We start from the raw sequence: 12500 nt of genomic DNA on the forward strand, positions 1-12500 counted from the left end.
TTTAAAATAATAAGTTTCTTATCGACACGAATAAAGAGTGTCCAGCTTATTTCCGAAGTATTCTAAGGGAGATGTTAATTTCCCTATAATAATTTGGATGGATGGATGTTTGTTATATCGATAATAGGTTGTATAATGTTGTGAACAATAAATTCGTTTATCATAACATCAAATTAGACTTTTTTAAAAAAATGTATATATATATATATATATATATATATATGTGTATATATATATATATATATATATATATATATATATATATATATATATATGTATATATATATATATATTATAATATAATATATATATATATATATATATATATATATATATATATATATATATATATATATATATATATACAATAAGAAATTGCGGTCTATTTGATATTGTAATGACTGACTGGTAACAAAAAAAAAAAGGTCAAAGAAGCCCAAGTCTTGCGTGTTCCTCGGCAAAGGTTTCTTTTTAAAAATGAAGCTGACAAAATAAAACAAAAGGTCTATATTGGTGATGGTCATCAATGATTTTTTTTTTAATGGACCGCATCAATCAATCTGCCCTACCCGACGTGAACATATTATTTGCAAATAAGTGCATGTCAACCGACGTGCGCTTATTTGCAGGTCTGATGACCCAGTTCCTTAAGGGCTCATTATCGTAATGTATGCAGACCTGTCTACTATAAAGAAAAATTCATAGGATTACGAAATGTTGGCTCCAATTTCAGAACTTCGTGAGTAGTAGGGGGAATTAGGTCCAAAAAACCCTTGAATTGTGCAAACAGGGTTGAAAGCATGAAAATTACATATGTTGTAGAATATGAAAAACCCTATAATTTATGATATAGAACCACTTTGAGAGATCAGTATTAGTTGATTTACAAGGTTTTTAAGATGAGAAAATTTTGAAATGGATGACAATAATTTCTTTCATTTTTATTGTGTAAACATTCAAGGCAAGCCGACCAAAGGTTGCTTTATGTCATCCTTTGGATTCCCATTGGTGACTATTTTTAGCGTCGAAGCGGATGTTTTCCTTTCCCTTTACTTTCGATTCACGAACCATACAAATTATTTAATCGTAAATATTATTCAATTTCACGTCTAGCAAGCAATATTCTATAATATGAGATTTTTTCTGCATCTGATTTAATAAGTATAATCAATTGGTCTAAAACGGACGGGCAGACGGGAAGAAGAGCAGAGGGGTAGACAAAACAGACTAGCAGAACACAGCTCAATAAATGCCGATAACCGGTGTTGACAAAGGACAATGCTCCTTCTCCCCTCCACCTGTTTTCTTTCTTTTCAAAAATACTGCTATAATCATTTTACTTGAGTTAAAACCTATTTCGGTCAAACTTGATGACAGTAAAGAGTCAGCATGCCATTTACATTGCTATAATTATCATCATCATCAACCACTATGATGCTGTATTGTGGCAAGTTATTTACTTTACGTTATTTATCACAAAGGGACAATGGGAGAATGTTCTATTTGTACTGTTGTGTCCTTATGTAAGGCACTGCAAGCATTTTGCCTGCTGATGATGGGTCTTTAACAGAAAGAACGAAAGAAAGAGAGAGAGAGAGAGAGAGAGAGAGAGAGAGAGAGAGAGAGAGAGAGAGAGAGTAATGAAATAATATTGCATATGCCTAATAAAGGAATGCATGATTTCAGATACACATACAATAGCTAAAAGAACTGCTCCCAGAGAATGGGACAAGTGTTTGAAATGCCAACAAGATAACACAGACCGTTTATAATGTCCCTCTAGGTCGAGGAGGTATGACAAAGGGCAAGGCTATGAAACTCTTTTTGAAGATTTAACACAATTCAATTCTTTGGTTTGTGATGAAAACAAGTTGGGCGTATCTATTTTTTTAATTCCTCAGAAAGAAATGAGATTATTGAAAGCTTAAAACAAAATGATGCTAAGTGGCATAAGTATTGTCGTGTAAAATTTAATGCCAACAAAATTAGGGGATTAGAATTAAAGAAATCTAAAAGAATTGCCCTACAAGAATTCCAAACTTCGTCATTTGACTTGGAGGAGTCACCGAATGAATATATTTCGCAACCCACGAGAATAATGAGACAACGTTCAAAATTATAATAAAACAAACGTGCTTTTTTGTAAAAACATGGAATCGGGAGTACTCCATTCTGTAATGACAACAGTATCGAAGAAAATATTCGTGACATAGCGTTATCTATAAAAGATTCTGATATGTTGTCATTAATTGCCGGAGAAGATTTAGTCGCTCAGGAGGCACACTCCCGCCCTATACCATAAAATTTGTCATGCACGATACTTAAAAAAAAACAAGCTTTAAAAGATGTCACTGCTGATGATAATCATGATGTCACAGTTCTTGAAAGAAGTCGAGCTTTTGCTAACATTATATCTTTTATAGAAGTGTACCCTGCAACAAATGTGACGATCGACATGAACCACTGTGGAGCTTATTTCCAGAATTGTCAAAAGTGTCCCAAAAATTCATCAAATGTTCATGTAAGAGAGAATGTATCGGCACCCGATGCAAGTATTTAAGGTCCGGTTTGCCTTGCACGGACTTGTGTAGATGCGGGGTGTGTGTGTGTGTGTGTGGGGGGGGGGGGTGTTAGGTCAGTACAGTAATGAGTAAAATTCTCTCTCTCTCTCTCTCTCTCTCTCTCTCTCTCTCTCTCTCTCTCTCTCTTCCTCTTTTCTCTTCCTCTCTCCCGCTCACTCCCTCTCCCCCCTCTCCCTATTTTATCTACTAGTTAGGTTAGTACAGTATTGAGTAAAATTCTCTCTCTCTCTCTCTCTCTCTCTCTCTCTCTCTCTCTCTCTCTCTCCGTCTCTCCCGCTCACTACCTCTCCCCCCTCTCCCGCTTTTATCTACTAGTTACAACACGAAATAACCATCAGTTAGCTACCGTAAATGGTTACCGGTGTATTTAAAGTTTTAGAACGCACATTGTATTGTCGTTGTTATATTCGGATAAGTAATGCTATATAGGAAAAAATAAAAGTGCTAAAAACGCACTGTTATGATAAATTGCCAGAGTGGTTCTATATCAGGTGTTATTTATACGGGTCATAGCTACCTATATGCCAATTTTCAGGATTTCAACCCCAATGTGCACGGTTTTAGCCTAATTTTCCGTAATACAATGAATATGAAGAAAAAATATATTTTTACGCAGTTATTTCCCTTGTTTAATATAGCTGTAATAGGTAAAATCTAAGGCCTTAAACCTATACGTTATGATTGATTGCCAGAGTGGTTCTATATCAGATGTTTTTTCTATGGGTCTTAGCAACCTGTATGCAAATTTTCATGCTTTCAACCCGAATTTGCACGGTTTTAGCCTAATTCCCCCTACTAGAGCATCTCTTAGTCATGAAAAACTTGATGAAAATGAACATTGATGCCAGACAGACAGCATGCTTTTATTAGGGATTTTGAAGTGTTATTTAATCCTTGTGAATTGTTCATTTTAAAAGTTAACTATAGCGACTACAATTTTCATTTCTTAAAAATTACGAATTTTTAAATTGTTCAAGCAGGCAGGTCCGTGTATGGTGTTCTGTTGCTGCAGCCAAAAACAAAACAAAAACAAAAATCGAAAATCTACGGATCAGGTTGCAGGCGGGTCTAACAAAGTAACAAAAACTTTTCTATTTATTGTATTGATGCAGCCCAAAATATAATTCAATCTATACTAGGGTGAGGTATAATTTGTGAATAATTTTCATTTTTAAAAAAAAATATAAGCAACCCAGGAGTCAATTCTGACTGCGTGTACTTCCATCAATATGTGACCAGCCTGTTACAATCTGGTACTACGCAAGAGTGACTCTGACTCTGACACCATCAATTGAAAACTCATTGCTAGTATTCGATTAGGTAGATACATGGGAACGATCTTTATTCAGTTTTTTGTCTAACCAAACCATCGAACAAATGCTTTGTTGATCTCCCAACGATTGGATGTTTCTTAATAAATGTGAACATACGGCTTTGTTTATGGAAGACGTGAACACATCCATGGGTTAAGCTGAACAAAATAACCTAATAAATTTTTTTAAAAAAAAACCTTTATTCATCCCATAGGGGAAATTTGTCTTTAGGGTCTATTTCAAGGGAAGACTGGAATAACCCAGGCGTCAGCCGCAGTGCAGTGCCGCGAATTGAGCGAGGGCGAGGTGACTTGCTCAAGGCCACACAGAGCGGTGGGTAATCGAACTTGGTACCTTTTAGGTACGAAGCAAAGACCGTACCGCCGAGCCACGCTGCCCTAGTGATGTTGGAAATTTCAAAGACTACGAACACGTTTTATTCTGTGGGTGATTTCGATGACATTCATTGGCAACGTGACCAATGACTCGAGCATATGGAAAATAAATCTTCTTCTTCTTCAAGTACCAAGTCTGTGCCAAACATCGGTGATCATGATACGCCATTCATCTCTCTGATCAGATAACCTCAGAAAACTAATATTACTCTTCTCTTTCTTTGTCACCCAGCTGTTCAAACTATTCAAATATGTTTTTCTTGGTCTACCTTTACTCTTTTTACCTTCTATCTTTCCTGTGAGAGCAAGATGTTCAATACATTTATGTCGATTTAGGTGCCCTAAAAATTGCATTTGTCTTTTTCTTATTGTACGAATTAATAGCCTTTTAGTTTCAGTTTGCTCTAATACTTCTTCATTAGTTTTCTTCTCTGTCCTTGAGATTCTTAACATCCTTCTACGAAACCACATTTCTGCTGCCTCCAGTTTCTTTCTAATGTCTTCTGTAATTGTCCAGCTTTCGCAGCCATATAATAATACTGACCATACCCTATGTAAATAAATAAATAAAATAAATCGCCCCTATTGCTAACTTCGTACCTTCCATAAAATTTGAAGTGAATCAAATGCTGGCAGGGGAGTGGAAGTAGTAACCTAACGTTCGAAAGATGCAAGATCAAGATATACACAAGTGTGTATGAAAGAAGCCAGACAAAGCAAGAAAGCAAACTACCAAAAAAAAAATAATTTTTAAAAATCCCCAAAAATCGGTCTACTTCGACTGGGGATAGAATCTGAGGCCTTTTGATTACCGTAATCAGAAGGTCCGAGGTTCGATCCCCCAGTCGAGGTAAACTGATTTTTTGGGATGGCATTTTATTTTTCTTGCTTTGCCTGGTACCTTTGATAAACACTTGTTTATATCATTATCTTATACCGGTGCCTGCTGATAAATTTCTTAGTTTGAAAGAGTCATGGTTTGGTCATTCGATATAGCAATTAAATTTGACTTTAAAACTCCTAACGTGCGAAATATTCAAGGTTTGGACATTCAATATAAATATTTATGTTGCCTTTATATTTTTCACTCTTCATCCTAATTCATCCTAACATAATACCAGATTGACAAGGTGGGTCACGTATTGATGAAAATAATAAATAGTACCTGAATATCGATGCCCTTTGGCATTTGACCTTCCTCCGCCACCTGTAGTGTGTGGTTGTGATTGGGTCACATTAGGATATGATGGAATTATGGTGTTGGGAAGAAAGAGAACGATGAGGAGGGGAAGGAGAACCAATAGAGGGAGGACGAGGAGAAGGAGGGGAACAGACGAGAAGAAGGAGACGAAGGAGGAGGAGGAGAAGACGGAAGAGGAGAGAAAATCGATGCCCTTTGACATTTGACATTCCTCCACCACCTGTAGTGCAGTGTGAGGTTGTGATTGGGTCACATTAAGAAATGATGGAATTATGGTGTTGGGAAGAAAGAAGACGATGAGAAGGGGAAGGAGAACAAATTGAAGGAGGAAGAGGAGAAGGAGGGGAAAATACGAGAAGAAGGAGAAGAAGGAGGAAGAGGAGGAGGGAGAGGAGGGAGAGGGAGATGAGAGAAGATCGATGCCCTTTGGCATTTGACCTTCCTCCGCCACCTGTAGTGCAGTGTGAGGTTGTGATTGGGTCACATTAAGATATGCAGGGATTCTGATGTTAGGAAAAAAGAGGACAAGGAGGATGGGAAAAAATAGAAGAAAAAATGAAGAAGAAGAAGAAGAAAAGGAGGATAAAAAAAGAGAAGGAGGAAGAAGAAGAGGAAAAGGGGGAAGAGAAAGAGGATAGAAAATCGATACCTTTCGGTAAAATGTGAGCTTTCTCCACCACCTGGTGTGTGATTGTGATTGGTTCACATTATTAGAATAGTACAATGATAATGCCTGGATAGAATGGGAGCGTTGGTTGGAGGAAGAAGAGGAAGAGTTGGAGACGGAGAATTAGTAAGAAGATGGGAGAGAGGGGGGGGGGAGGATGTTGTGAGGGAGGAAGAGTTACAGTTAAAGGAAGAGGAGGAGGGGAAAAGAGAAGGTTTGGTGGGGGTGAAAGAATAGATGGAGGACGAGACTGAATGATGAAGATAAGGAGGAGGAGGAGGAGGAGGAGGAGGAGGAGGAGGAGGAGGAGGAGGAGGAAAGAGATAAAGAATAAGGAAAGAGATGATGTAATGATAAATATAATCATAATATAGAAAAAGAGATAACTCTGAAGATAAAACGTGTCTTCATTGAATATTCAGATAACATGATAAATGTAGATCGTACTGATACGATTTGTTGTTGAAATATTATCAATAAAATATTAAACGTATAATATAGTGTATAATTTATACTATTGCTGATGGTGGTGGTGGTGGTGATGATGATGATGATGATGATGATGATGATGATGATGATGATGATGATGATGATGATGATGATGATACCAATAACAATTATAATCAGATAATGACATAAAAATCAGAAATGAATATCAATGCAAAGCTCTGAAACCAATATAAGCAAGAGATTGTTTACACCAACATTACATCTCAAACAAACATTAAAAGATGAATTTATACATGACACAGATATTGAAGGAGTGATAGGTAGAAAACATGGATATTTGTTAATTGCATGGAAGTAACATTCTGTTATGGTGACAAAAAAGAAATACAGAGATAGATAGATAGATAGATAGATAGATAGATAGATAGATAGATAGATAGATAGATAGATAGATAGATAGATAGATAGATAGATAGATAGATAGATAGACAGATAGATGGATAGAGAGAAGAAGAGAGAGGGTAGTGGTGTGTGGATGGGGTGTGAAGAGAGAGAGAAAGGAGAGAGAGAGAGAGAGAGAGAGAGAGAGAGAGAGAGAGGGTAGAGAAGTGGGGATAGACAAGAGAAAGAGTGAGACAAAGGGGAAGAAAAGATTAAAATGGGCGAAGCAAGAGAGGGATAAAGAAGAGGGAAGAGAAGGAGAGGAGGAGGGAGAAGAGAGAGAGAGGGAGGAGGGAGAAGAGAAAGAGTGAGACAAGGGAGAAAGATAAGGGCGAGAAGAGGAGAGAAGAGAGAGAGAGAGAGAGAGAGAGAGAGAGAGAGAGAGAGAGAAGATATTTGAGCTGTATCCCTCCGTCTTTCTGAATTACTATTTTAGTTCACACGGTCGGTCACGGCACCAATTAACCTGTAATCAAATTTCATCGATTATCGATATTCAATCACCCTATTCACCAACTAAAAAAAATAACGATAACAACCAAAATGACAAATCGAAAAATCAATCTAAGTATTTCTTACTCAACACGCTATCAGTCAGCGCCCGTCAACATAGTAGGGAAGTAGAAATGGGTGAGGTGGGGTTTGTTAGACAAAACACCTCAAATCAACTTGGCGTGACAATGACATTGAATTATACTTTGATTTAGAGGTACGTGGTACAGAGGTAGTCGATATGTCAAGCAAACAAATCAAGATTTGGACTGAACGATACAGGATTACAGTTTCCTGTTATTGTTTTGGATGGACGATTATGCTGCCAAGCGATTTCAGCGCACTTTTTGGGGGCGAATCTCGCTTCTACCTATCGTTTTCTCGTTGATAGACGGTCTACGTGATAATTGGATTCAATAGTCTGATGTCACGTCGTCCAGCAACGGCGGCCATCGTGGTTCTAAACAAAGAAAATCGGTATTTTTTATATAGAACTTTTATAGAACTTTTCATATGTCTTGTGATCAGAATGTGTGAAAGTTAAAAAAAAATATATATTGAGCTTTTATATAGGGCAATATCCACTTAACGTGCTCAAAGCGCTTTACAAGGGGTCCCTGGTCAACAGCAACATTTAACATGTAGGACGAGACACGACGCCTGTTAGGCGATATTACAATTTTTCGGACAAAGACAACGCTGTTAACGGCCAGGTACTCATTTTACACCTGAGTACGGTGAGAGAATGTGAGTAAAGAGTCTTTTCCAAGGACTCAACTATGCGTCGAGCGAGGCTCGAACCCAGGACCTTCCGATCCGAAAGCGAGTGTCATACCGCTAGACCACATAGCCGCACGATCTTTAAAACATGATCTATTATAATGTCTTTTTTTCCTCTGGATACGCTTTTATGCTCGTCGGAGAAATATTTCATAAGGGCGTCCGCCATTGTTCCGATAGTTTAGAGCCAGTTACAAAGTTACCATGCGTCATTACGAGGGAAGTGACGTTACGACTGTTGAAGCGTATTATAAATTATAAGACGGGGCTTGCTGGGATTTTTTGCTGTAACTCTTTCCTTACCGATGATTTTCAATATTTTCCCAAAATGGCAGGCTTACCCAGCAGAAAAAAAATATTTTTAAACTCAACCAAGCTCTTTACAAAACAACTTTATGCTCTTAGTAATTAAACAAAGATCGTTCTTCAAAAATTGTGATGTACAAAGTACAAAATAAATCTGAATAAGAAAAAAAGTATACTGTGTCGTAACAATTGTGACGATTTTGCTGCAGGAGGTAAGGAGAGGGTTTAACGCTTATGTCGTTTAAAACAATTGAAATTTGAGAAGGCACTTTAACTAAGATTTAATAGCGGGGCCGGCTGGAGGAAAATAACTGTAAACTAGACATAACTGCAGAATGAACGACCAGACGCTCGACGGCCATACCAGTCTTCAATTTTATGAAGTTTTGGTCTGCCAAAAAGATGAACAAATTGACGGAGAAGAAGAGAAGAAAAGGAAAGAGAGAGAGAGAGAGAGAGAAATAGAGAGAGTGGTAGCGAGAGTGAGAGAAAGAGGGGGGGGGTATGAGAGAGAAAGAGAAGGGAGAGTAAGAGGGAAAGGGATAAAAAAAAAACCACACACACACACAGAGAGAGAGAGAGAGAGAGAGAGAGAGAGAGAGAGAGAGAGAGAGAGAGAGAGAGAGAGAGAGAGAGAGGAGAAGAAAAATGCGAAGAGAAGAGATAGGTTGAGAAAAAAAAAGGGAGGGGGAGGGGGATACTTACAGAGAGAATGATGTAAGAGTCGCCCCTGAAAAACTCCCCGAAGAACTCTTTGGCGAGGGGAACCACTTGCATTTTCTAAATGGAAAAGAATGGATACAATAATTAAATAATATGAGGCTGTCACTAAAGTTTGTTTTCGTTTCCTCTCGACATAAAAAATAAATATCCATCTATCTTTTTACTACTTAGTTGCTTTTGTACCACTGCTGTTTTCACAGTGTAAGATAGAATTTACTGACATGGGCAGCTCAGTGATAAAGCGTCTCGTTTTATAACAATATATATATATATATATATATATATATATATATATATATATATATATAATATATATCATGTTGCTTACCTCAATTCTCCAGACATAAAAGCCGGACATCTTGGGATCGACCCGTGAGAACGCTGGGTCTACTTTGTGACTCATTCTGACTGCTTGCTCTGAGAAGAGAAATAGGTCAAATAGGGATAAATAAATAAATAACATATTTACATATAACATACACTCTTTCTTTCACACACAAACACACACACACACACACACACTCAAACATACTCTCTCTCTCTCACACACACACACACAAACACACACAATGCCAGCCTGAAATTCCGTACCAACACACAAAACAATGGGATAGTTATAAGATCTAGAATTACAATTAAAGCAACCAAGAAAAAGTAAGACAAAGGTGAATTGATCAAATAGGGAACAGATGTAGATTCCAAGAACACATTATCAAAGTACTTAGTTTGAGATCACCTTGAAATCTCATCCAGACACAAGCACAGGTCCCAACTAAGAGGGATACACTCAAATGTTTGCAAAGTATATATAATATGTAAACAAAACAACACAACAATACAGTGTATAACCGAGAGATTATTTACAAGGAAAAAATATAATCTCCCAAAACTCGTATCTAAACATTTTGACTGTTTCCCTCCCAGCCAGGGTATCCGGCCAGGACCAGGACAAAACCAAGAAATCGCATACCAATATAAAGACAGAAAGCAAGTTGGAAAACAGATATAGGGGGATAGAAGACACAGTAAGTACCTCCCTGCCCACTATGTGGGGTCAGGAACCCCACCGGGAATCCAAATGTATGTCTGCCCGTCTGTGTATATTATGTAAGCATGTATGTATATCTTTCTTAAATCATGCAGAACCCTACCAGTGTAGATAACCTATGTAGGTTATCAGGAGGCGAGGTTTATTAGTAGAGTTAAGTTGACATGTTATGCAATAATATAACCCTTCACTAAGGACACGGGGGTGCCTCTTGGAGGCAGGCTGGAAGGATGGATGGATGGATGGATGAATGACTGGATGGAAATATGGTTGGCTGGATGGATGGATTGCTGGATAATGGATGAAGGAATGGCTGGATGGAAATACGGATATTGATAGTGTGCGATTGGGTAAGAAACTCACAACATCGCCATCCAGAAGTATAACGGACCAACACATAAAACTATGCGTAAACTTGAACGTTTATAGTCTGGTTAGTACAGTTTAGTGAGAATAACTCACAAAAATGGATGGCAAAAAACAAACAAACCAATAACAAAGACCTTAGTGACGTCAACTTCGTTCTATCTATATGGATGGACGATTGGATGAATGGATTGCATGCATGCAGTTTGAACAATGAATGGGCGAATGGAGGAAATAACGGATCTTAGATAAAGTGAAGGATTAACGAATGTATAGATAAATAAATCTGTTTTTCTTCCCTTTTCAACAAACTTTCAAGGAAAAAAAAAAAAGAAAAGAAAGAAAACATTTTTTTAAATAGCTGTATGTTAGCTCGTAAGTTTGCTTTTAATAATAACAACAACAACAACAACAACAACAACAATAATAATAATAATAATAATAATAATAATAATAATAATAATAATAATAATAATAATAATAATAATAATGATAATAATAATAATAATAATAATAATAATATAATAATAATAATAATAATAATAATAATAATAATAATAATAATAACAACAACAACAACAACAACAACAACAATAAAAATAATCATTATTATTATGATTGTCAGAAAAACTGCACCCGGGCGGGATCGACATCAATTCCTTCGCGTGTGAAGCTTGTGCTCTTCCAACTGAGCTATCGGGACCCCCTTATAAATTCATAACCTAGGTGAAATGAGAGTTCTCAGAAAAGGTGTGTTTGAAATTGGGCCAGAAAAAGAAGGAAGAAACACACGCTACAGACATTGTCACATATTGATGCTATGCGTTTAGGTAAAGAATACTCACTATATCCACCAGACTGATCAAACGTACCATAACACAAGACTTTTAAAGTTATAGATAGAACGAAATTGAATTTGGTCTTTGTTATTGCTTTTTGCCATTCATGTTTATGAGTAATTCTCACTAAACTGTGTTACCCAGACTTTAAGCGTTTAATGTTACACACAATTTTGTGTGTTGGTCCGTTATATTTCCGGATGGCAATGTTGTGAGTTTCTTATCTAAGCGCACAGCATCTATAGCCTGATTGGTATATTTCAAAGAGAACTAATCATCCAAATGGCTGTCTAAAAATAACAAATAGATGATTGACGTCAACTTCGTTCCTTCGCTAGTCATTACGGTTGTGAATCATTTTTAAGTGCCTGTAATATTTGTCTAATAATCAAGTCAAAAGTCAATAAGATAAGATAAAATAACACCGAAATGCCTCATGTGTTCGTTCGTCTTCACTTCTTTTTTATCAAAAAATCAAAAAGGCCAAAAATCAACAACATTGCAGTCCAAACAGTTCAGAATAAAGGCAAATTATAATTTCGTAAACAAAGGGAAGTAATACAATAAATTCTTCATTCATCTATATTTTCAACAGTGCCCGTGTTGATTTTAATGAACTTGAAAAATGTGATTCATGCATGGTATGCAAGAACACAGTATACAGTTTTCAATTATAATGCCACACGATTTTTAAACCACAAATAAATGCACAATATTGTTTTTATATCTCATTTACTAGATAAAAGCTCTCTCTCTCTCTCTCTCTCTCTCTCTCTCTCTCTCTCTCTCTATTTATCTATTTGTCTTTCTACCCCCTCTCCTTCTCTCTCTCTATTTATCTATTTGTCTTTCTCCCCCCCTCTCTCTCTCTCTCTCTCTCTCTCTCTCTCTCTCTAT

At 36.8% G+C, this 12500-nt stretch overlaps 1 protein-coding gene across 2 annotated transcripts in view; it reads right to left on the bottom strand.

Annotated features, from left to right (window-relative positions):
• LOC144958688 (advillin-like) overlaps positions 1-12500 on the bottom strand; it is a 94595-nt gene that overhangs the window by 47438 nt on the left and 34657 nt on the right. Inside the window, exons 2-4 of one of the 2 annotated variants that reach the window (XM_078890825.1) lie at positions 9679-9767; positions 9333-9407; positions 5456-5497 (exon numbers count right to left, since the gene is read on the bottom strand). In XM_078890825.1, the coding sequence (XP_078746951.1) occupies positions 5456-5497; positions 9333-9407; positions 9679-9753 (192 nt within the window). In that variant the 5' untranslated portion in view covers positions 9754-9767. The remainder of the gene's footprint in view (positions 1-5455; positions 5498-9332; positions 9408-9678; positions 9768-12500) is intronic. The other variant, XM_078890826.1, reaches the window with a different exon arrangement.

This window comes from Berghia stephanieae, chromosome 13, assembly GCF_034508935.2.
Source record: "Berghia stephanieae isolate SIO BIC M18660-M18661 chromosome 13, UCSD_Bste_1.3, whole genome shotgun sequence".
Taxonomy (NCBI): Eukaryota; Metazoa; Mollusca; class Gastropoda; order Nudibranchia; family Aeolidiidae; genus Berghia; species Berghia stephanieae.